Below are 25,825 nucleotides of genomic sequence, written 5' to 3'. Positions count from 1 at the left end.
GAGGTTCATGAGGATAATTCTGGGAATGAAGGGGTTAACATATAAGGAGTGTTTGGCAGCTTTGGGCTTGTACGCATTGGAATTTAAAAGAATGGGGGATCTCACTGAAACCTACCCAAAGCTGAACGGACTATAGGGTGGATGTGGAGAGGATGTTTCCTCGGGTGGGGGTATCCAGAACTAGAGGGCACAGCCTCAAAATTGTGGGGCGACCTTTTGGAACAGAAGGAAGGAGGATTTTTTTTAGCCAGAAGGTACTGATTCTGTAGAATGCTCTGCCACAGACTGCGATAGAGGCTGAGTCCACGGGTATATTTAAGACGGAAGTTGATCATTTCCTGATTGGTCAGGGCATCGAAGGATATGGTGAGTGGGCAGGTGAATGGGAGTGAGTGGGATCTGAGATCAGCCATGATGGAATGGTGGAGCTGACTCGATGGGCTAATTCTGCTCCTATGTCTTATAGGCTGATCCCCAGCTCTCAACAGTGCAAAAGAAGCAGCTCACTCACAAGACGCTAACACTTTATTTTCAATTTTTTTTGTTTACACCATATATTTTTAATTAATTTTACAAAAAGTTATTGTAAAACGGGAAGCCAAAGAGAGAGAGACACTTGCAAGTTCTGAAAGACGAGAGATAATTTACAAAAAGAATAATTACAGTTCAATAAAATACATCTTCTCAGCATCTCAGCTGTGAGATTACACAAGACTCCTCTGAAGCAATGACTCCACTGAGGTAACGGCACGGCACAGGGTCACTCCACGCATGTCTCCCATAGGTTTATGCCATGTGATCGGGGCCCCACGAGGGCATTCAGTAATCTCTCGGTAATAGTGTGCACACAGAGTGAAGGAATTTCCATCCAGCTGTTGAACTTGCAGGTGCCTTGAGAAAGTTGGATGTTCAATTGCTCTACACAGTCTGGTCTCCATCATTAACCCAGGAAGCAAACGGGACCGACTTCAAACCCAAACTTCTGGTTCGGTTTCCCAAAGTCACTCACCAAAAAGTCTATGAGGGGCACTTGTTGCACTTTGGGAGTGTTGATCTCGAGTATGGTCTTGCCCAAACCTTTTCTCAACTGAGAAATCAAAAAGAGAGAAATTAAATGTATCACTGCAGACTACCACCCTCATATACAACGTATGCATCAACTGGAACTGTCCATGATGCTCCTGGAGTAAGTCTGACCCAGGGAAAATGAAGATAGGAATCAGACATGGTTCTCCTGGTGTGGGTCTGACCCAGTGGGGAATGGAGATGGGAATCGGACATGGTTCTCCTGGTGTGGGTCTGACCCAGTGGGGAATGGAGATGGGAATCGGACATGGTTCCCCTGGTGTGGGTCTGACCCAGTGGGGAATGGAGATGGGAATCGGACATGGTTCCCCTGGTGTGGGTCTGACCCAGTGGGGAATGGAGATGGGAATCGGACATGGTTCCCCTGGTGTGGGTCTGACCCAGTGGGGAATGGAGATGGGAATCGGACATGGTTCCCCTGGTGTGGGTCTGACCCAGTGGGGAATAGAGATGGGAATCGGACATGGTTCCCCTGGTGTGGGTCTGACCCAGTGGGGAATGGAGATGGGAATCGGACATGGTTCCCCTGGTGTGGGTCTGACCCAGTGGGGAATGGAGATGGGAATCGGACATGGTTCCCCTGGTGTGGGTCTGACCCAGTGGGGAATGGAGATGGGAATCGGACATGGTTCCCCTGGTGTGGGTCTGACCCAGTGGGGAATGGAGATGGGAATCGGACATGGTTCCCCTGGTGTGGGTCTGACCCAGTGGGGAATGGAGATGGGAATCGGACATGGTTCCCCTGGTGTGGGTCTGACCCAGTGGGGAATGGAGATGGGAATCGGACATGGTTCCCCTGGTGTGGGTCTGACCCAGTGGGGAATAGAGATGGGAATCGGACATGGTTCCCCTGGTGTGGGTCTGACCCAGTGGGGAATGGAGATGGGAATTGGACATGGTTCCCCTGGTGTGGGTCTGACCCAGGTGAGCGGGCGGAGATAGTACCATGCATGGTGCTGCCGGAGTGGGTCTGAACAGGGGTTATGGAGATAGGAACCGTGCAGGGGGTATGGAGATGGGAAATGAGCACTGTGGGTCTGAACCAGCAGAGGTACTGACAGGAAACATGCGCAGTTCTTCTGGTCTGGGCTGACCCAAGGGGATAGCGAAATGGGAACTGTGCATGGTGCTACCAGTGTGGCGCAGACCTAGAGAGATACAGAGTTGGGACTTGTATATAGTGCTTCCAGTACAGGAACCATGCATGGGACTCCTGGTGTGTGGGGCTGGGCTAGAGGGATACAGAGTCAGGACTTGTATATAGTGCTTCCAGTATAGAGCTGATCCGGGGGTGGGGGTGCACAGAAACAGGAACTGTGCATGGGACTCCTGGTGTGTGGGGCTGACCCAGAAGGAAACAGGGACAGGAACTTAGCATGGTGGTCTTGGTTTGGGTCTGACCCAGCAGGAATTTAGAGACTGGAAACATGTGCACTGTGCTGGTGTGGGGCAGACCCAGGGAAATATGAGTGTGGGGACAGTACACAGTGCCCCTGTTGTGGGACTGACCCAAGGGGATGGGAATTGTGCATGTATAAATAAATACACACACACACACACACACACACACACACGTGATTCTTATACCACAGTCAGCTCAAACACAGTGAAACGTACCCTATAGCTATTACACACACAGTGATTCTTACAGTATAGCTATCTCACACACAGACGTATCTCACACACATAGTGAGACATACACTACAGCTAACACACACACACACACAATGAGAACATAAGAAATAGGAGCAGGAGTAGGCCATCCGGCCCATCGAGCCTGCCCCGCCATTCAATAAGATCATGTCTGATCTGTCCATAAACTCAGCTCCATCTAACTGCCTTTTTCCCATAACCCTGAATTCCCTTACGATGTAAAAACTTATCTAACTGTTTCTTAAATATATTTAGTGAAGAAGCCTCAACTGCTTCCCTGGGCAGAGAATTCCACAGATTCACCACTCACTGGGAAAAACAGTTTCTCCTCAACTTCATCCTAAATCTTCTTCCATGAATCTTGAGGCAATGTCCCCTAGTTCTAGTCTCACCTACCAATGGGAACAACTTTCCTACTTCTATCTCATCTATCCCACTTTTTAAAAAAGGAGGGAGAGAGAAACTAGGGAATTATTGACCAGTTAGTCTGACATCAGTGGTGGGGAAAATGCTAGAGTCGGTTATCAAAGACGTGATAACAGCACGTTTGGAAAGAGGTGAAATCATCAGACAAAGTCAGCATGGATTTGTGAAAGGAAAATCATGTCTGATGAATCTTATAGAATTTTTTGAAGATGTAACTAGTAGAGTGGATAGGGAAGAACCAGTGGATGTGGTATATTTAGATTTTCAAAAGGCTTTTGACAAGGTCCCACACAGGAGATTAGTGTGCAAACTTAAAGCACACGGTATTGGGGGTATGGTATTGATGTGGATAGAGAATTGGATGGCAGACAGGAAGCAAAGAGTGGGAGTAATCGGGACCTTTTCAGAATGGCAGGCAGTGACTAATGGGGTACCGCAAGGCTCAGTTGTTTACAATATATATTAATGATTTGGACAAGGGAATTAAATGCAGCATCTCCAAGTTTGCGGATGACACGAAGCTGGGCGGCGGTGTTAGCTGTGAGGAGGATGCTAAGAGGATGCAGGGTGACTTGGATAGGTTAGGTGAGTGGGCAAATTCATGACAGATGCAATTTAATGTGGATAAATGTGAGGTTATCCACTTTGGTTGCAAGAACAGGAAAACAGATTATTATCTGAACGGTGGCCGATTAGGAAAAGGGGAGGTGCAACGAGAGCTGGGTGTCATTGTACACCAGTCATTGAAGGTGGGCATGCAGGTACAGCAGGTGGTGAAAAAGGCAAATGGTATGTTGGCATTCATAGCAAAAGGATTTGAGTACAGGAGCAGGGAGGTTCTTCTGCAGTTGTACAAGGCCTTGGTGAGACCGCACCTAGAATATTGTGTGCAGTTTTGGTCCCCTAATCTGAGGAAAGACATTCTTGCCATAGAGGGAGTACAGAGAAGGTTCACCAGATTGATTCCTGGGATGGCAGGACTTTCATATGAAGAAAGACTGGATCGACTAGGCTTATACTCACTGGAATTTAGAAGATTGAGGGGGGATCTTATTGAAATGTATAAAATTCTAAAGGGATTGGACAGGCTAGATGCAGGAAGATTGTTTCCGATGTTGGGGAAGTCCAGAACGAGGGGTCACAGTTTAAGGATAAAGGGGAAGCCTTTTAGGACCGAGATGAAGAAAAACTTCTTCACACAGAGAGTGGTGAATCTGTGGAATTCTCTGCCACAGGAAACAGTTGAGGCCGGTTCATTGGCTATATTTAAGAGGAAGTTAGATATGGCCCTTGTGGCTAAAGGGATCAGGGGGTATGGAGAGAAAGCAGGTACAGGGTTCTGAGTTGGATGATCAGCCCCGATCATACTGAATGGCGGTGCAGGCTCGAAGGGCCGAATGGCCTACTCCTGCACCTATTTTCTATGTTTCTATGTTTCAAATTTTCGTATTTTTCTATAAGATCCCCTTTCATTCTTCTGAACTCCAGAGAGTATAATCCCAGGCGATTCAATCTCTTCTCATAGGTTAACCTCTTAATCTCTGGAATCAACCTGGTGAACCTCCTCTGCACTGCCTCCAAAGCCAGTATATCCTTCCTTAAGTATGGAGACCAGAACTGCACACAGTACTCCAGGTGCAACCTCACCAGTACCCTGTATAGTTGCAGCATGACCTCCCTGCACTTGAACTCAATCCTTCTAGCAATGAAGGCCAACATTCCATTTGCCTTCTTAATAACTTGTTGTACCTGCAAGTGAACTTTATGTGATTCATGAACAAGCACTCCCAAGTCCCTCTGCACAATAGCATGCTGCAATCTTTCACTATTTAAATAATAATCTGCTCTTCTATTATTCGTTCCAAAGTGGATGATCTCGCATTTACCAACATTGTATTTCATCTGCCAGACCTTGGCCCCTCACTTAACCTATCTATATCCCTCTGCAGACTCTCCACATCCTCTGTACAATTTGCTTTTCCACTCAGTTTAGTGTCATCAGCCAATTTTGCTACTTTACACTCAGTCCCCTCTTCCAAATCATCAATGTAGATGGCAAACAGCTGCAGGCCCAGCACCGACCCCTGCGGCACCCCACTCACCACTGACTGCCAATTGAAGAAACACCCATTTATACCAACTCTCTGCCTTCTATTGGTTAACCAATCCACTATTCATGCTAATACACTTCCTCCAACTCCATGCATCCTAATCTTGTTTATAAGTCTCTTGTATAGCACCTTATCGAATGCCTTCTGGAAATCCAAGTGTATGACATCCACCTGTTCCCTCTATTCACTGCACTTATTATGTCCTCAAAGAACTCCAGTAAGTTTGTCAAACAGGACCTGCCCTTTCTGAATCCATGCTGCGTCTGTCTAATGGAACCACTCTTTTCTAAATGTTTCACTATTTCTTCCTTAATGACAGCTTCAAGCATTTTCCTGACAACAGATGTTAAGCTAACTGGTCTACAGTTGCCTGTCTTTTGCCTACATCCTTTTTTAAAAAGTGGCGTGTCATTTGTTGTCTTCCAGTCCAGTCCACTGGGACCTGCTCAGAGTCTAGAGTTTTGATAAATGAATACCAATATATCTACTATAACCTCCACCAATTCCTTCAGCACCCTGGGATGCATCCCATCAGGACCAGGGGCTTATCTACTTTAAGGCCCTCTAGTTTGTTCATCACTATCTCTTCAGTGACAGTGATTTTATCGAGATCCTCACCTCCTATTTCGTCCATAACATCATTCTTTGGCATATTAGACGTGTTCTCCACTGTGAAGGCCAACACAACATAGTCGTTCAATGTCTCAGCCATTTCCTTACCACCCAATATCAACTTCCCCTTCTCGTCTTTCCAGGGACCTACATTGACTTTAGCCAACACACACAAAATGCTAGTGGAACACAGCAGGCCAGGCAGCATCTATAAGGAGAAGCACTGTCGAAGAGTCTCGGCCCGAAACGTTGACAATGCTTCTCCTTATAGATGCTGCCTGGTCTGCTGTGTTCCACCAGCATTTTGTGTGTGTTGTTTGAATTTCCAGCATCTGCAGTTTTCCTCGTGTTTGCTCTTTAAATTGACTTTAGCCACCCTTTTCCACTTTATATATTTATAAAAACTTTTGCTATCTGTTTTTATATTTTGTGCTAATTTACTTTCATACTCTGTCTTCCCTTTCATTTCTTGTTTAGTTGTTCTCTGTTGCTTTTTAAAATTTTCCCAGTCCTCCAGTCTCCCACTACTCTTTGCGACTTTGTACACATGAACTTTTAATTTGATACTATCTTTTATTTCCTTAGTTATCCAAGGCTGCCTCTCCCTACACTTACTGTCCTTACTTTTGACTGGAATATACTTTTGTCGAGTACTTTGAAAAACCTCTGAAAGTATTCCACTGTTCCTCAACTGTCCTACCAAATAGCCTGTGCTCCCAATCCACATTAGCCAACTCCTCCCTCATCCCGTTGTAGTCTCCCTTGTTCAAGCATAATACACTAGTTTTAGATCTGACCATTTCATTCTCCATCTGAATTTGAAATTCATTTATACTTTGATCACTCTTTCCAAGAGGATCCCTGACTAAAAGATCATTAATCTTACCTGTCTCATTGCACAGAACTAGATCTAAGATAGTATTTTCCCTTGTAGGTTCACTAACATGCTGCTCGAGAAAGCCATCATGGATTCATTCTATGAAGTCCTCCTCAAGACTTCCTTGACCCACCTAATTCACCCAATCTATGTGGAAGTTAAAATCCCCTATAACAACTGCCCTTCCATTCTTACAAGCCTCAGTTATTTCATGGTTAATCGCCTCTGCCACTGCAATAATTTTAATAGGTGGCCTATAGACAACTCCCACCAGCGATTTTTTTCCCTCTGCTATTCTTAATCTCTACCCAGGTGGACTCAGCATTCTGCTCTGTAGATCTTATATTGTCTCTCACAATCGCCCTGATCAAGAGCGCCAACACACCTCCTCTGCCTTCCTGACTATCTTTCTGTATTACCTGATACCCTTGGTTATTTAATTCCAAGTCATTTCCACCTTGCAACCAGGTTTCTGTCATGGCCACAAAATCATATGCCTTGGAACTGATCTGTGCCACAGTTCATTAACCTTGTTTTGAATACTACGGGCATTTAGATAAAGTGCCCTTATACTCATTGTCCTTTTAGAATCTAGTGACCTTTGCGATTTTTGCTTTTTACTTTTATGCACTCAACTCTAACTTTTTTCTTCACTAACTGTAGCTTTGGTCTCTGCATCACTTCCCTCTTCTTTTCTGTGTGGGTTCCACACTGTGAGACATACACTATGGCTATCTCACACAAAGTGAGATGTACGCTACAGTGATCTCACACATACAGTGAGACATACATTAAAAAAAAAATTGGATAGGGATATGGACAGGAAAGGAATGAGGGTTGTGGACTGAGTACAGGTCGGTGGGACTAGGTGAAAGTAAGCGTTCGACACGGACTAGAAGGGCCGAGATGGCCTGTTTCCATGCTGTAATTGTTATATGGTTATATGGTACACTACAGCAGTCTCACACACACAGTGATCTGAATTCTGAGAAAGAAGGCTGTGAGTGAACTGCTGATTTTTCAGAGCAAGGGGAGTTTTTTTTTACTACTGGGGTTAAAGAGAGCTGATGGGCAGTGTCAGAGTGGACAGTGGAGTGAGATGCAGCAGAGTGGTAGGGCTTTGACTCAATGGGATCAGGTGGTAACAGGACGAGGCAAGGTAGGAAGTATGTGTGTGAGGCCAGTTTTCTGTACTCATTGTCAGATGTGGGGGATCCTGGAATCACCCAGCCTCCCGGACAGCCACACCTACATCAGGTGTGTCGAACTGCAGCTCCTGAGGGGCCGAGTTAGGGAACTGGAGATGCAGCTTGATGACCTTCGCCTGGTCAGGGAGAGCGAGGAGGTGATAGAGAGGAGTTATAGGCAGGTGGTCACACTGGGGCCACGGGAGACAAACAAGTGGGTCACAGTCAGGAGAGGGAAGGGGAAGAGTCAGGTGTTAGAGAGTACCCCTGTGGCTATAACCCTTGAAAAAAAAGTACTCCTTTTTAAGTACTGTTGGGGGGGAACAGCCTACCTGGGGGAAGTGACAGTGGCCGTGCCTCTGGCACAGAGGCCGGCCCGGTGGCTCGGAAGGATAGGGAAGGGAAGAGGAAGACAGTAGTGATAGGGGACTCTATAGTTAGGGGGTCAGACAGGCAATTCTGTGGACGCAGGAAAGAAACTCGGATGGTAGTTTGCCTCCCGGGTGCCAGGGTCCGGGATGTTTCTGATCGCGTCCAAGATATCCTGCAGTGGGAGCTAGAGGTTGTAGTACATATTGGTACAAATGACATGGGTAGGAAAAGGGAAGAGGTCCTGAAAAAAGACTACACTGTTAGGTAGGAAGTTGAGAAACAGGACCACAAAGGTAGTAATCTCGGGATTACTGCCTGTGCCACGCAACAGTGAGAATAGGAATAGGATGAGGTGGAGTATAAATGCTTGGCTGAGGGATTGGAGCAGGGGGCAGGGATTCAGATTTCTGGATCATTGGGACCTCTTTTGGGGCAGGTGAGACCTGTATGAAAAGGACGGGTTATACTTGAATCCCAGGGGGACCAATATCCTGGCAGGGAGGTTTGCCAAGGCTACTGTAGAATTGTTGGGGGGTGGGAACCGAACTAAAGAGACTGGGGAAAAGGTTAGCTCACAAATAGAGAAAGCTTGTAGACAGTGCGAGAGGGAGGATAGGCAGGTGATAGAGAAGGGATGCGATCAGACCGACAGTTTGAGATGTGTCTATTTTAACGCAATGAGTATTGTGAACAAAGCGGATGAGCTTAGAGTGTGGATCAGTACTTGGAGATATGATGTGGTGGCCATTACAGAGACTTGGATGGCTCAGGGACAAGAATGGTTACTTCAAGTGCCGGGTTTTAGATGTTTCAGAAAGAACAGGGAGGGAGGCAAAAGAGGTGGGGGCATGGCACTGTTGATCAAAGATAGTGTCACGGCTGCAGAAAAGTGGACGCCATGGAGGGATTGTCTATGGAGACTCTGTGGGTAGAGGTTCCTAACAGGAACAAGAACTTTACTGGGTGTTTTTTATAGGCCACCTAATAGTAACAGGGATATCAAGGAGCAGATAGGGAAATAGATCCTGGAAAGCTGTAATAATAAGAGTTGTCGTGATGGGAGATTTTAATTTCCCAAATATCGATTGGCATCTCCCTAGAGTGAGGGGTTTAGATGGGGTGGAGTTTGTTAGGTGTGTTCAAGAAGGTTTCTTGACAAGTATGTAGATAAGCCTACAAGAGAAAAGGCTGTACTTGATCTGGTATTGGGAAATGAACCTGGTCAGGTGTCAGATCTCTCAGTGGGAGAGCATTTTGGAGATAGTGATCATAATTCTGTCTCCTTTACAATAGCATTGGAGAGAGATAGGAACAGACAAGTTAGGAAAGCGTTTAATTGGAGTAAGGGGAATTATGAGGCTATCAGGCAGGAAATTGGAGGCTTAAATTGGAAACCGATGTTCTCAGGGAAAAGTACAGAAGAAATGTGGCATATATTCAGGGGATATTTGTGTAGAGCTCTGTATAAGTACATTCCAATGAGACAGGAAAGTTATAGTAGGGTACAGGAACCGTGGTGTACGAAGGCTATAATAAATCTAGTCAAGAAGAAACGAAAAACTCCTTACAAAAGATTCAGAGAGCTAGGTAAGAGCTTCAGGTGTGATAGAATTGGAGGGACAAGAGGGGGAGGTGTTGCGTTGCTTGTCAGAGAAAATATTACAGCGGTGCTCTGGCAGGATAGATTAGAGGGCTCGTCTAGGGAGACTATTTGGGTGGAATTGAGGAATCGGAAAGGTGTAGTAACACTGATAGGGGTGTATTATAGACCAACTAATGCAGAGCGAGAATTGGAGGAGCAAATTTGCAAGGAGATAGCAGATATTTGTAGTAAGCACAGGGTTGATTGTGGGAGATTTTAATTTTCCAGACATAGACTGGGAAGCCCAGACTGTAAAAGGGATGGATGGTTTGGAGTTTGTAAAATGTGTGCAAGATAGTTTTTTGCAGCAATACACAGAGGAACCAACTAGAGAAGGGGCAGTGTTGGATCTTCCGTTAGGGAAAGAGATAGGTCAGATGACGGAGGTATGTGTTGGGGAGCACTTCGGGTCCAGTGATCACAATGCCATTAGTTTCAATATAATTATGGAGAAGGATAGGACTGGATCCAGGGCTGAGATTTTTGATTGGAGAAAGGCTAACTTTGAGGAGATGCGAAAAGATTTAGAAGGAGTGGATTGGGAGAATTTGTTTTATGGGAAGGATGTAACAGAGAAATGGATGTCATTTAAAGGTGAAATTTTGAGGGTACAGAATCTTTATGTTCCTGTTAGGTTGAAAGGAAAGGTTAAAGGTTTGAGGGAGCCATGGTTTTCAAGGGATATTGGAAACCTGGTTAGAAAAAAGAGAGATATCTACAATAAATACAGGCAGCATGGAGTAAATGAGGTGCTCGAGGAATATAAAGAAAGAAATTAGAAAAGCTAAAAGAAGATACGAGGTTGCTTTGGCAAGCAAGGTGAAAATAAACCCTATTTAATAAATCCTTTAATTTAATAAGTTAATAATCTACAGTTATATTAATAGCAAAAAGATAGTGAGGGATAAAATTGGTCCCTTAGAGAATCAGAGTGGACAGCTCTGTGTGGAGCCAAAAGAGATGGGGGAGATTCTGAACAATTTCTTTTCTTCATTATTCACTAAAGAGAAGGATATTGAATTGTGTAAGGTAAGGGAAACAAGTAGGGAAGTTATGGAAACTATGACGATTAAAAAGGAGGAAGTACTGGCACTTTTAAGGAATATAAAAGTGGATAAATCTCTGGGTCCTGACAAGATATTCCCTAGGAACTTGAGGGAGGTTAGTGTTGAAATAGCAGGGGCTCTGACAGAAATATTTCAAATGTCATTAGAAACGGGGATGGTGCTGGAGGATTGGCATATTGCTCATGTGGTTCCATTGTTTAAAAAGGGTTCTAAGAGTAAACCTAGCAATTATAGGCCTGTAAGTTTGACGTCAGTGGAGGGTAAATTAATGGAAAGTATTCTTAGAGATGGTATATATAATTATCTGGATAGACAGGGTCTGATTAGGAATAGTCAGCATGGATTTGTGCGTGGAAGGTCATGTTTGACAAATCTTATTGAATTTTTTGAAGAGGTTACGAGGAACGTTGACGAGGGTAAAGCAGTGGATGTTGTTTATATGGATTTCAGTAAGGCCTTTGACAAGGTTCCGAATGGAAGTTTAGTTAGGAAGGTTTAATCGTTAGGTATTAATATTGAAGTAGTAAAATGGATTCAACAGTGGCTGGATGGGAGATGCCAGAGAGTAGTGGTGGATAACTGTTTGTCAGGTTGGAGGCTGGTGACTAGTGGTGTGCCTCAGGGATCTGTACTGGGTCCAGTGTTGTTTGTCATATACATTAATGATCTGGATGATGGGGTGGTAAATTGGATTAGTAAGTATGCAGATGATACTAAGGTAGGTGGCGTTGTGGATAATGAAGCAGGCTTTCAAAGCTTGCAGAGAGGTTTAGGCCAGTTAGAAGAGTGGGCTGAAAGATGGCAGATGGAGTTTAATGCTGATAAGTGTGAGGTGCTACATTTTGGTAGGAATAATCCAAATAGGACATACATGGTGAATGGTAGGGCATTGAAGAATGCAGTAGAACAGAGTGATCTAGGTATAATGGTGCATAGTTTCCTGAAGGTGGAATCTCATGTGGATAGGGTGGTGAAGAAAGCTTTTGGTATGTTGGCCTTTATAAATCAGAGCATTGAGTATAGGAGTTGGGATGTAATGTTAAAATTGTACAAGGCATTGGTAAGGCCGAATTTGGAGTATTGTGTACAGTTCTGGTCACCAAATTATAGGAAAGATGTCAACAAAATAGAGAGAGTACAGAGAAGATTTACTAGAATGTTACCTGTGTTTTAGCACCTAAGTTACAAGGAAAGATTGAACAAGTTAGGTCTTTATTCTTTGGAGCGTAGAAGGTTGAGGGGGGGACTTGATAGAGGTACTTAAAGTTATGAGGGGGATAGATAGAGTTGACGTGGATAGGCTTTTTCCATTGAGAGTAGGGGAGATTTGAACAAGAGGACATGAGTTGAGAATTAGGGGGCAAAAGTTTAAGCGTAACATGAGGAGGAATTTCTTTACTCAGAAAGTGGTGGCTGTGTGGAATGAGCTTCCAGTAGAAGTGGTAGAGGCAGGTTCGGTATTGTCATTTAAAGTAAAATTGGATAGGTATATGGACAGGAAAGGAATGGAGGGTTATGGGCTGAGTGTGGGTCAGTGGGACCAGGTGAGAGTAAGCATTCAGCACGGAATAGAAGGGCCAAGATGGCCTGTTTTCATGCTGTAATTGTTATATGGTTATATAGTAATGTTAAAGATCTAGAAGATTATAAGGCTACTAGGAAGGAGCTGAAGAAAGAAATTAGGAGAGCCAGAAGGGGCCATGAGAAGGCCTTGGCAGGCAGAATTAAGGAAAACCCCAAGACATTCTACAAGTACGTGAAGAGCAAGAGAATAAGACGTGAAAGAATAGGACCTATCAAGTATGACAGTGGGAAAGTGTGTATGGAACCAGAGGAAATAGCAGAGGTACTTATTGAATACTTCACTTCAGTATTCACTACAGAAAAGGATCTTGGTGACTGAAGTGATGACTTGCAGCAGACTGAAAAGCTTGAGCATGTAGATATTAAGAAAGAGGACGTGCTGGAGCTTTTGGAAAGCATCAAATTGGATAAGTCACCGGGACTGGACGAAATGTACCCCAGGCTACTGTGTGAGGCGAGGGAGGAGATTGCTGAGCCTCTGGTGATGATCTTTGCATCATCAATGGAGACGGGAGAGGTTCCCGAAGATTGGAGGGTTGAGGATGTTGTTCCTTTATTCAAGAAAGGGAGTAGAGGTAGTGCAGGAAATTAGAGACCAGTGAGTTTTACCTCAGTGGTTGGTAAGTTGATAGAGAAGATCCTGAGAGGCAGTACTTATGAACATTTGGAGAGGTATAATATGATTAGGAATAGTCAGCATGGCTTTGTCAAAGGCAGGTCATGCCTTACGAGCCTGATTCAGTTTTTTGAGGATATGACTAAACACATTGGAAGAAAGAGCAGTAGATGTAGTGTATATGGATTTCAGCAAGGTATTTGATAAGGTACCCCATGTAATGCTTATTGAGAAAGTAAGGAGGCAGAGGATCCAAGGGACGTTGCTTTGTGGATCCAGAAGTGGCTTGCCCACAGAAAGCAAAGAGTGGTCGTAGACAGGTCATATTCTGCATGGAGGTTGGTCACCAGTGGAGTGCCTCGGGATCTGTTCTGGGACCCTTTCTCTAAGTGATTTTTATAATTGACCTGGATGAGGAAGTGGAGGGATGGGTTAGTAAGTTTGCTGATGACACAAAGGTTGGGGGTGTTGTGGATAGTGTGGAGGGCTGTCAGAGGTTACAGCGGGACATTCATATGATGAAAAACTGGGCTGAGAAGTGACAGATGGAGTTCAACCCAGGTAAGTGTGAGGTGGTTCATTTTGGTAGGTCAAATATGATGGCAGAATATAGTATTAATGGTAAGACCCTTGGCTGTGTGGAGGATCAGAAGGATCTTGGGGTCCGAGACCATAGGATACTCAAAGCAGCTGCTCAGGTTGACTCTGTGGTTAAGAAGGCGTATGGTGTATTGGCCTTCATCAATCGTGGAATTGAACTTAGGAGCCGAGAGGTAATGTTGCAGCTATATAGGACCGTGGTTAGACCCCACTTGGAGTACTGTGCTCAGTTCTGGTCACCTCACTACAGGATTTTTCCCAGGGCTGAAATGTTTGCCACAAAAGGACACAGGTTTAACGTGCGGGGGCATAGGTACAGAGGAGATGTCAGGGGTAAGTTTTTTTACTCAGAGAGTGGTGAGTGTGTGGAATGGGCTGTTGGCAACGGTGCTGGAGGCGGATACGATAGGGTCTTTTAAGAGGCTGTTGGATAGGTGCATGGAGTTTAGTAATATAGAGGGCTATAGGTAAGCCTAGTTATTTCTAAGGTATGGATGTGTTCAGTACAACTTTGTGGGCCGAAGGGCCTGTATTGTGCTGTAGGTTTTCTGAGATTCTACACAGTGAGACATACACTACAGCTATCTCAGACATGCAGTGAGGAGAACTCTACAGCCATCCCAAATACACAGTGATTTTTACACTACAGCCATCTCCCATACTCAGTGAGGTATAAACTACAGCTATCTCACTCACTCACACACACACACACACACACAGTAATACTTACACTACAGCTGTCAGAGATGGCTTTGATATAAGGGTTGTTATCATGTGACATCTCCTCATCGTTGGAGCCCAGGAACCTCAGTGCCTTATCATAGCTGTCCGACAATGCGTCGTGCCAGGCCGCGGACTGCTGGCAGATGTAGCTGAAGTTCTGTCGTGCCGACGCACTCAACAACTTCAGGAATGTCATCTGCACCTCGTTAATGATTTCACCTTGAGCATCCACATAGGACAGCTGTGTGGAACACAGAGGGTTAATGTGGAGTGGCAGAACACATTGACTAAGGATAGGTGGGCAGCACAAGAGCTTAACAGGTGCAGGAGGTGCTAGATTCAGAATTTGAACAGTTAACTCACCAGCCTTCCCCGCTTGAATTCACTGAACCAGGATCCAGGCGATTCCTTGGACCAGGGAGATAGTTGAGCCTGGCAAATAACAGAAGATGGGTGTAAACACACAGACACCAGGACTAGGGGCTCAGTGTTCCACTGCCCCAAAGGAGAGGAGAAGCTGTCAATAATGGAAGGTGGCAGAGCTGGTAGGGAGGCTGGTGGGAGATTGGGAACAGCAGAGATGGGAAGAAGGATGTGGCTGACAAGGGAAGTTGAAGAATGCACAAAAGCCAAGGAAAGAGCTTTTGCTATAAGGTAGCAAAAGTGAGTGGGAAGTTGGATGATTGGGAAGCTTTTAAAATCCAACAAAAAGCAAGTAAAAAAGCTATAAGAAGGGAAAAGATGAAATGTTGGGGCAGACTAGCTAATCATATAAAACAGAAGTATTTTCAGTTACATAAAGAGTAAAAGGGAACTGAGAGTTAGAACATAGAAACATAGAAAACCTACAGCACAATACAGGCCCTTCGGCCCACAATGCTGTGCCGAACATGTACTTACTTTAGGAATTACCTTGGGTTACCTATAGCCCTCTGTTTCTCTAAGCTCCATGTACCCATCCAAGAGACTCTTAAAAGACCCTATTGTATCCGCCTCACCACGGTTGCTAGTAGCCCATTCCACACACTCACCACTCTCTGGGTAAAAATCTTACCCCTGACATCTCCTTCCAAGCATCTTAAAGCTGTGCCCTCTTGTGTTAGCCATTTCTGCCCTGGCAAAATACTGGACCACCAAAAAATGATGCTGGTGAGGTAGTAATGAGGGACAAAGAAATGGCAGATTAACTTAATGAGTACTTTGCACCTTCTTCGCTGCGGAAAACATTTGCAGTGTACCAGAGGTCCGTGTGTGTCAGGGAGAAGGAGTGAGTGTCATTGCTATTACAAAGAAAAAAGTTCAGGGCAAACACAAAGGTCTTAAGGTGGATAAGTCACCTGAGCCAGATGAACTACATCCCAAAGCCCTGAGAGAGGTTGCTGAGGTAATAACGGATGCATTGGTCATGATCTTTCAAGGATCACTTGATTCTGGCGTGGTCTTGGAGGAATGGAAAAATGCAAATGTCACTCCACTCCTTAAAGGAGGAAGGCAAAAGAAAGGAAATTATAGGCCAGTTAGCCTAACAGTGGTTGGGAAAGTACTGGAATCTATTATTAAGGATGAGGTTTCAGGGTACTTGGAGACTAATGATAAAATAAATTGAAGTCAGCATGGTTTCTGTAAAGGGAAATCTTGCCCAAGAAATCTGTTAGAGTTCTTCAAAGAAGTAACAAACAGAGTGACAAAGGAGAGGCAATGGGTATCATTTACTTGGGTTTTTAGAAGGCATTTGATAAAGTGGCACATATGAGGCTGCTTAACAATAAAAAATCCTATGGTGTTACAAGAAGGATACTGGCATGGATAGCGGAATGGCTGACAGGCAGGAAGCAGTCAGTGGGAATAAAAAGGGGCCTATTTTGGTTGGCTGCCAGTGACTAGTGCTGTTCCTTAGGGATCAGTATAGGGTCCGCTGCTTTTCACATTTCTTGTCAATGATATAGATAATGGAATTGATGACTTTGTGGCAAAGTTTGCAGATGATACGTAGATAACTGGAGTGGTAAATAGTGCTGAGGAAGCAATGTGATTGGAGCAGGACTTAGATAAATTGGAAGAATGGGCAAAAAAAGTGGCAGATGGGATACAATGTTGGGAAATGTACGATAATGCATTCTGGTAAAAGAAACAATAGTGCAGACTATAATCTAAATGGGGAGAAGGTTTTAACATCAGAGGTGTAGAGGAACTTAGGAGTCCTTGTGTAAGACTCCCAGGAGATTTATTTACTGGTTAAGTCTATGGTAAAGAAGGCAAATGCAATGTTGACATTTATTTCAAGGGGAATAACAGTACAACATAAAATGTACAAAATGATGAGAGGCATTGATCGTGTCGATAGTCAGAGACTTTTTCCCAGGGCTGAAATGGCTAGCACGAGAGGGCACAGTTTTAAGGTGCTTGGAAGTAGATACAGAGGAGATGTCAGGGGTAAGTTTTTTTACCCAGAGAGTGGTGAGTGTGTGGAATGGGCTGCTGGCGACTGTGGTGGAGGTGGATATGATAGGGTCTTTTAAGAGACTCCTGGATAGGTACACGGAGCTTAGAAAAATAGAGGGCTATGGGTAACCCGAGATAACTTCTAAAGAAGGACATATTTGGCTCAACTTTCTGGGCCGAAGGGCTTGTATTGTGCTGTAGGTTTTCTATGTTTCTATGTAACATCAGGCATACTACTAGAGTCTTCTGCAGTGAAGACTGATGCAAAATACTCATTTAATTCATCAACCATCTCCTTGTCCCCCATTATTATTTCTCCTGCCTCATTTCTAATGGTCCTATATCCACTTTCATTTCTCTTTTATTTTTAACACACTTGTAAAAACTTTTACTATCCACTTTGATATTGTTTGCTAGCTTGCTTTCATATTTCATCTTTTCCCTTCTAATGACTTTTTTTTAGTTGCTGTCTGTAGGTTTTTAAAAACTTCCCAATCCTCTACCTTCCCACTAATTTTTGCTTTGTTATATGCCCTTCCTTTTGCTTTTACAATAGCTTTGACTTCCCTTGTATTATTTTACCATATGAGTATTTCTTCATTTTTAGAATATACATGTCCTGCACCTTCCTCAGTTTTCCCAGAAAAGCACACCATTGCTGCTCTGCTGATATCCCTGCCAGCAGCTCCCTCCAATTTACTTTGGCCAACTCCTCTCTCATACCACTGTAATTTCCCTCACTCCACTGAAATACTGCTACATCAGACCTTACTTCTTTCCAATCAAACTTCAAGTTGAACACAATCATATTGTGATCACTATTTCCTAAGGGTTCTGTTATGTTAAGCTCCTTAATTGCCTCTGGTTCATTACATAACACCCAATCCAGTATAGCTGATCCCCTAGTAGGCTTAACAACAAACTGCTCCAAAAAGCTATCTCTCAGGCATAAAACAAACTAACTCTCTTGAGATCCATTACCAACCTAATTTTCCCAATCGATCTGCATGTTAAAATCTCCCATGACTACCATAACCTTGCTGTTTTGACTCGCCTTTTCTATTTCCTGTTGTAATCTGTGGTCCACCTCTCGACCATTGTTGGGAGGCCTGTATATAACTGCCATCAGGGTCCTTTTACCCTTGCAGTTTCTTAACTCAACCCACAAAGATTCAACGTCTTCCGATCCTATGTCACATCTTTCTACTGATTTGATATCATTCTTTACCAGTAGAGTCACACCAGCCCCTCTGCCTACCTTCCTATCCCTCTGATACAATGTGTAACCTTAGACATTCAGCTTCCAACTACAACCATCCTTCAGCCATGATACAGTGATGGCCACAACATCGTACCTGACAATCTGTAATAGTGCAACACAGTCATCCACCTTATTTCTTATACCACGTGCATTTAGGTACCGCACCTTGAGAATCGTATTTGCTATCCTTTCTGATTCTGCATCCCCAATGTTTTGATACTCAGCCTGTTGGCTACAGCTGAGTCCCATCACCTGCCTGCCCTTCCTGACAGTCTGACTGCATGCTATCTTTACTTTTTACTGCCCGTCTTATCCTGAGTACATTCATTCCAGTTCCCACACCTCCCCACCGCCAAGTTAGTTTAATCCCTCCCCAACAGGTGTAAGAATCCTACCCATGAGAATATTGGTCCCCCTCAGATTTGGGTGTGACCTGTCCCTTTTGTAAAGGTCATACCTTCCCCAGAAGAGACCCCAATGATCCAAGAACTTGAAGCCATGTCCCCTGAACCAGCTTCTCAGCCACACATTTTTCTGCCAAATCATCCTGTTTCTACTCTCACTGGCACGAGGCACAGGCAGCAATCCAGAAATTACTACTCGAGAGGTCCTGCTTCTCAGCTTTCTGCCTAGCTCTCTAAATTCTCTCTTCAGGACCTCATTGTTTTTCCTTTCTATGTCATTGGAATCAATGTATACCAAGATATCTGGCTGTTCTCCCTCCCTCTCTAAAATGCTCTGGACATGATCCAAAATGTCCCTGACCCTGGCAGCTGGGAGGCAACTTACCATTCCGGTATCACGTTCATGAGCACAAAATCTTCTGCCTGTTCCTCTGACTATTGAATCCTGTATCACTATTACTCCTCTCTTCTTCCTCTTAAACTTCTGCACCAAAGACCCATTCTCAGTGACATTAACGTGGTCTCCATGGCATTCCCCTGGGAGATCATCTCCACAACAGTATCCAAAACAGATACTTATTGTGAGGGGAATGGCCACAGGGGGCTCTCTGTGCTAATTGCCTGTTCACATTTCCATTTCTCCTGACAGTCACCCAGCTACTCGCCTCCTGCAACTTAGGGGTGACTACTTCCCTGTAACTCTGATCAATCATCTCCTCACTCAACAACACAAGCCAAAGGTCATCCAGCTGCTGCTCCAGATCCCTGACACAGCTGGATGCCCGCCACATAGATATAGTTCCCTGGAAGAATCCGGGTCAAAGGATGTACAGAGGAAAGGCACCAGAAGCTTCCTGGGAGAGGGTGGGAGAGAGTTGAAGACAAAGAGAAAGAGTGAGTAGAGAGTGGGGATGGAGAGAGAAATTTAGAGGGTTGGGAAGTAAGTGGAAGGGGATGGGAGAAAGAAAGGTGGAGGAAGAGGAGAAGGAAATGGAAGATGGGCAAAAGAGGGAGTGCAAAGTGATGGTGGAGGGAGGTGGAGCAAGGTGGGGGAGAGGGAGTGGAGGGAGCGGGTGAAGAAGGGTGGAGAGAGGTCGAGGGAAGGAGAGGGTGGAAGGGTGCAGAAGGGAAAGGGGAAGGTAATGGATCATGAAGGGAGAGGGGTAGGGGTGTGAGGCGTCAGGGAGCGGGTGCAGCGAGGAGATGGGGACAGGGAGTGGAGGAGAAAGGAGTTAGGGAGAGAGAGGGAGGGCATTGGGAAGGCAGAGGGGGGTGTGTGGTGATGGGTAGGGAAGGATGGACTGACTGGGATACTGTCCTCAGAGGGAGCACAGGATTGTTGAGGGTCAGTGTGAATGAAAGGCGTTGTTACTCACTCCCTGTGACTTGCTGTCAGGATAGATGCAGGTCTCGCTGCCACTGGTGAAGTTGCAGTAAACCTTGAAGGAGTCTCCAGTGCAGCCCTGGTTCGGGTCAATCCAGTACTCACCTGCAACAGAACAGAACAGAAGGCTGTTAACCAAGTGTGGATGGTCAATCGCAATGCTTCATTCTAATGCTGTGCAGAAAAGGAGGAAGACGGTGTGATTGCCTACGGAAACTCTGTGGGTGGAAGTTAGGAACAGCAAAGGGTCAATAACTCTACTGGGTGTTATTTTATAGACCACCCAATAATAACAGGGACATCAAGGAGCAGATAGGGAGACAGATTCTGGCAAAGTGTAATTAGAACAGGGTCGTGGTGGTGGAAGATTTTAATTTCCCAAATATTGATTGGCATGCAAACAATAAGTAAATCGTTTTGGATACTGTTGGTGGGGACAACCTACCAGGGACAAGTTGCAGTGGTTGTGTCTCTGACACTGAAACTGAACCCTCAGCTCAGAAGGGAAGGAGGGAAAAGAGGAGAGCAGTAGTGATAGGGGATTCGATAGTTAGGGGGACAGATAAGAGGTTCTGTGGTAGAGATCGAGAATCCCGGATGGTCTGTTGCCTCCCTGGTGCCATGGTCCACGATATCTCGGATCAAGTTCTTGGTATTCTCAGGAGGGAGGGTGAGCAGCCAGATGTCGTGGTCCATGTAGGGACCAATGACGTGGATAGGAAGAAGGAGGAGGTCCTGCAAAGAGTTTAGGGAGTTGGGTGCAAAGCTGAAGGACAGGACCTCCAGGGTTGCAATCTCAGGATTGCTACCACTGCCACGTGCTAGTGAGGCAGCTAAATACGTGGCTAAGGAGTTGGTGCAGGAGAAAGAGCATCATGTTTCTGGACTACTGGGACTTGTTCCAGAGAAGGTGGGACCTGTTCCAATGAGACATGTTGCACCTGAACTGGAGGGGGCTAATATCCTTGCGGGAAGGTTGGCCAGTGCTGCTCCAGGGGGTTTAAACTAGATTTGCAGGGGGAGCGGAACCAGAGTGTTAGAGCAGATAGTGAGGTAGAGAAGGATAAAGATCATGCGAGAACTATAAGTATAGTGTATGGAGTAAAGCCAGATCTAACATATAAAGAGGCTTTGAGGAAAGAGAAGCAAAATAAAGGGTGTAAAGGTGGTAAGGCAGAAGGGCTAAAGTGCGTGTACTTCAATGCAAGAAGCATCAGGAACAAAGGTGATGAACTGAGAGCTTGGATACATACATGGAATTATGATGCCATTACAGAGACTTGGCTGGTACAAGGGCAGGAATGGATTCTCAATATTCCTGGATTTCAGTGTTTTAAAAGGGATAGAGAGGGGGCAAAAGGGGAGGAGAGGTGGCATTACTGGTTGGGGATATAATTACAGCTACAGAAAGGGTGGGTAATGTAGCAGGATCCTCCTTTGAGTCAGTATGAGTGGAAGTCAGGAACAGGAAGGGAGCAGTTACACTATTGGGAGTATTCTATAGCTCCCCTGGTAGCAGCAGAGATACCGAGGAGCAGATTGGGAGGCAGATTTTGGAAAACTGCAAAAATAACAGGGTTGTTATCATGGGTGACTTTAACTTCCCTAATATTGGTTGGCAGCTGGTTAGTTCCAATGGTTTAGATGGGGCAGAGTTTGTTAAGTGTGTCCAAGACGGATTCCTGTTACAGTATGTTGACAGGCCGACTAGGGGGAATGCCATACTAGATCTAATATTAGGTAACGAACCGGGTCAGGTCACAGATCTCTCAGTGGGTGAGCATCTGGGGGACAGTGACCACCGCTCCCTGGCCTTTAGCATTATCATGGAAAAGGATAGAATCAGAGAGGACAGGAAAATTTTTAATTGGGGAAGGGCAAATTATGAGGCTATAAGGCTAGAACTTGAGGGTGTGAATTGGGATGAATGTTTTTTCAGGGAAATGTTCTATGGACATGTGGTTGATGTTTAGAGATATCTTGCAGGATGTTGGGGATAAATTTGTCCCTGTGAGGAAGATAAAGAATGGTAGGGTGAAGGAACAAGTGAGGTGAAAAATCTAGTCAGGTGGAAGAAGGCAGCATACATGAGGTTTAGGAAGCAAGGATAAAGATGGGGCTATTGAGGAATATAGGGTAGCAAGAAAGGAGGTTAAGAAGGGGCTAAGGAGAGCAAGAAGGGGGGCATGAGAAGGCCTTGGTGAGTAGGGTAAAGGAAAACCCCAAGCCATTCTTCAATTATGTGAAGAACAAAACGATGACAGGAGTGAAGATAGGACCGATTAGAGGTAAAGGTGGGAAGATGTGCCTGGAGGCTGTGGAAGTGAGCGAGGTCCTCAATGAATACTTCTCTTCGGTATTCACCAATGAAAGGGAACTTGATGACGGTGAGGACAATATGAGTGAGGTTGAAGTTCTGGAGCATGTTGATATTAAGGGAGTGAAGCTGTTGGAGTTGTTAAAATACATTAGGACACATAAGTTCCCAGGGCCTGACGGAGTATTCACCAGGCTGCTCCATGAGGTGAGGGAAGAGATTGCTGAGCCTCTGGCTATAAACTTTATGTCCTCGTTGTCTATGGGAATGGTACCGGTGGATTGGAGAGAGGCGAATGCTGTCCCCTTGTTCAAAAAAGGTAGTAGGGATAGTCCAGGTAATTATAGACCAGTGAACCTCATGTCTGTGGTGGGAAAGTGTTGGAAAAGATTCTTAGAGATAGGATCTATGGGCATTTAGAGAATCAGGGACAGTCAGCATGGCTTTGTGAAGGGCAGATCATGTCTAACAAGCCTGATAGAGTTCTTCGAGGAGGTGACCAGGCATATAGATGAGGGTAGTGCAGTGGATGTGATCTACATGGATTTTAGTAAGGCATTTGACAAGGATCCACACAGTAGGCTTATTCAGAAAGTCAGAAGGCATGGGATCCAGGGAAGTTTGGCCAGGTGGATTCAGAATTGGTTTGCCTGCAGAAAGCAGAGGGTCATGGTGGAGGGAGTACATTTGGATTGGAGGGTTGTGACTAGTGGTGTCCCACAATGATTGGCTCTGGGACCTCTACTTTTTGTGATTTTTATTAACGACCTGGATGTCGGGATAGAAGGGTGGGTTGGCAAGTTTGCAGATGACACAAAGGTTGGTAGTGATTGCAGACAGACATTGATAGGATGCAGGAATGGGCTGAGAAGTGGCAGATGGAGTTCAACCCGGAGAAGTGTGAGGTGGTACACTTTGGAAGGTCAAACTCCAAGGCAGAGTACAAAGTAAATGGCAGGATACTTGGTAGTGCGGAAGAGCAGCGGCATCTGGGGGTGTACATGTCCATAGATCCCTGAAAGTTGCCTCACACGTGGATAGGGTAGTTAAGAAAGCTTATGGGATGTTAGCTTTCATAAGTCAAGGGATAGAGTTTAAGAGTCGCAAGGTATTGATGCAGCTCTATAAAACTCTGGTTAGGCCACACTTGGAGTACTGTATCCAGTTCTGGTCGCCTCACTGTAGGAAGGATGTGGATGCATTGGAAAGGGTACAGAGGAGATTTACCAGGCTGCTGCCTGGTTTAGAGAGTATGCATTATGATCAGAGATGAAGGGAGCTAGGGCTTTACTCTTTGGAGAGAAGGAGGATGAGAGGAGACATGATAGAGGTGTACAAGATATTAAGAGGAATAGACAGAGTGGACAGCCAGCGCCTCTTCCCCAGGGCACCGCTGCTCAATACAAGAGGACATGGCTTTAACGTAAGGGGAGGGAAGTTCAAGGTGGATATTAAAGGAAGGTTTTTCACTCAGAGAGTGGTTGGTGCATGGAATGTACTGCCTGAGTCAGTGGTGGAGGCAGATACACTAGTGAAATTTAAGAGACTACTATACAGGTATATGGAGGAATTTAAGATGGGGGGGTATATGGGAGGCAAGGTTTAAGGGTCAGCACAACATTGTGGGCCGAACTTCCTGTACCGTACTGTACAGTTCTATGTTTTATGTTCTGTATGTCCCTACAACGAGGGATTTAAATGGGGTGGAGTTTGTTAGGTGTGTTCAGGAATGTTTCCTGACATCATATCAAGATAAACCTACAAGAGGAGAGTCTGTACCTGATCTGGTATTCGGAAATGAAGCTGGTCAGGTGTCAGATCTCTCAGTGGGAGAGCATTTTGGAGATTGTGATCACAATGCTATCTCCTTTACCGTAGCTTTGGAGAGGGATGGGAACAGTTAAGTTAGAAAAGTGTTTAATTGGACTAAAGGGAAATACGAGGCTATCAGGCAGGAGCTGAGAAGCATAAATTGGGAACAAATGTTCTCAGGGAAATGTACAGAAATGTGGCAAATGTTCAGGGGATATTTGCGTGGAGTTCTGCACAGGTACGTTCCAATGAGACGGGAAGGATGGTAGGGTACAGGAACCATGGTGTACAAAGGCTATTGTAAATCTAGTCATGAAGAAAGGAAGAGCTTATGAAAGGTTCAGAAAACTAGGTAATGATAGAGACCTAGAAGGTTATAAGGCTAGCAGGAAGGAGCTTAGAAATTTAGGAGAGCCAGAAGAGGCTGTGAGAAGGCCATGGCGGACAGGATTAAAGAAAACTCCAAGGCACTCTACAAGTGCAAGAGGATAAGATGTGAGAGAATAGGACCAATCAAGTGTGACTGTGGAAAAGTGTGTTTGGAACCGGAGGAAATAGCGGAGGTATCTAATGAGTACTTTGCTTTAGTATTCACTACGGAAAAGGATCTTGGCAATTGTAGGGATGACTTACGGAGGACTGAAAAGCTTGAGCATGTAGGTATTAATAAAGAGGATGTACTGGAGCTTTTGGAAAGCATCAAATTGGATAAGTCGACGGGACCGGATGAGATATACCCCAGGCTACTTCCCTAGGTGAGGGAGGAGATTGCTGAGTCTCTAGCGATGATCTTTGGATCATCGGTGGGGATAGGAGAGGTTCTAGAGGATTGGAGGGTTGCGGATGTTGTTGCATTAATCAAGAAAGGGAGTGGAGATACCACAGGAAATTATAGACCAGGGATTCTTAATTTAATGGAGAAGATCCTGAGAGGCAGGATTTATGAACATTTGGAGAGGTATAATATGATTTGGATTAGTCAGCATGGCTTTGTAAAGGGCAGGTCGTGCTTTACGAGCCTGACTGAATTTTTTGAGGATGTGATTAAATATATTGATGAAGGTAGAGCAGTAGGTATAGTTTATATGGATTTTAGTAAGGCATTTGACAAGGTACCCCATGCAAGGCTTATTGAGAAAGTAAGGAAGCATGGGATCCAAGGGGACATTGCATTGTGGATCCAGAACTGGTATGTCCACAGAAGGCAAAGTGGTTGTAGACGGGTCATATTCTGCATGGAGGTCAGTGACCAGTGGTGTGCCTCAGTGATCTGTTCTGGGACACTTACTCTTCATGATTTTATAAATGATCTGGATGAGGAAGTGGATGGAGGGTTTAGTAAATTTGCTGATGACACAAAGGTTGGGGGTGTTGTGGATAGTGTGGAGGGCTGTCAGAGGTTACAGCGGGACATTGATAGGATGCAAAACTGGTCTGAGAAGTGGCAGATGGAGTTCAACCCAGATAAGTGTGAGGTGGTTCATTTTGGTAGGTCAAATATAATGGCAGAATATAATATTAATGGTAAGACTCTTGGCCTCTTGGAGGATCAGAGAGATTTTGGGGTCCGAATCCAGTAGACACTCAAAGCTGCTGCGCAGGTTGACTCCGTGGTTAAGAAAGCATACGGTGTATTGGCTTTCATCAAT

General features: G+C 44.9%; 1 protein-coding gene across 1 annotated transcript in view; it reads right to left on the bottom strand.

Moving 5' to 3' along the window:
• Positions 1–607: 607 nt before the first annotated feature.
• LOC132402321 (collagen alpha-1(XI) chain-like) overlaps positions 608–25,825 on the bottom strand; it is a 404,241-nt gene continuing 379,023 nt past the window's right edge. Inside the window, exons 65-68 of the mRNA XM_059985200.1 lie at positions 20,040–20,152; positions 14,920–14,988; positions 14,564–14,797; positions 608–1,087 (exon numbers count right to left, since the gene is read on the bottom strand). Of these exons, the coding sequence (XP_059841183.1) occupies positions 941–1,087; positions 14,564–14,797; positions 14,920–14,988; positions 20,040–20,152 (563 nt within the window). The 3' untranslated portion in view covers positions 608–940. The remainder of the gene's footprint in view (positions 1,088–14,563; positions 14,798–14,919; positions 14,989–20,039; positions 20,153–25,825) is intronic.

This window comes from Hypanus sabinus, chromosome 11 (genome assembly GCF_030144855.1).
Source record: "Hypanus sabinus isolate sHypSab1 chromosome 11, sHypSab1.hap1, whole genome shotgun sequence".
Taxonomy (NCBI): Eukaryota; Metazoa; Chordata; class Chondrichthyes; order Myliobatiformes; family Dasyatidae; genus Hypanus; species Hypanus sabinus.
This window is presented reverse-complemented; position numbering and strand designations above follow the sequence as displayed.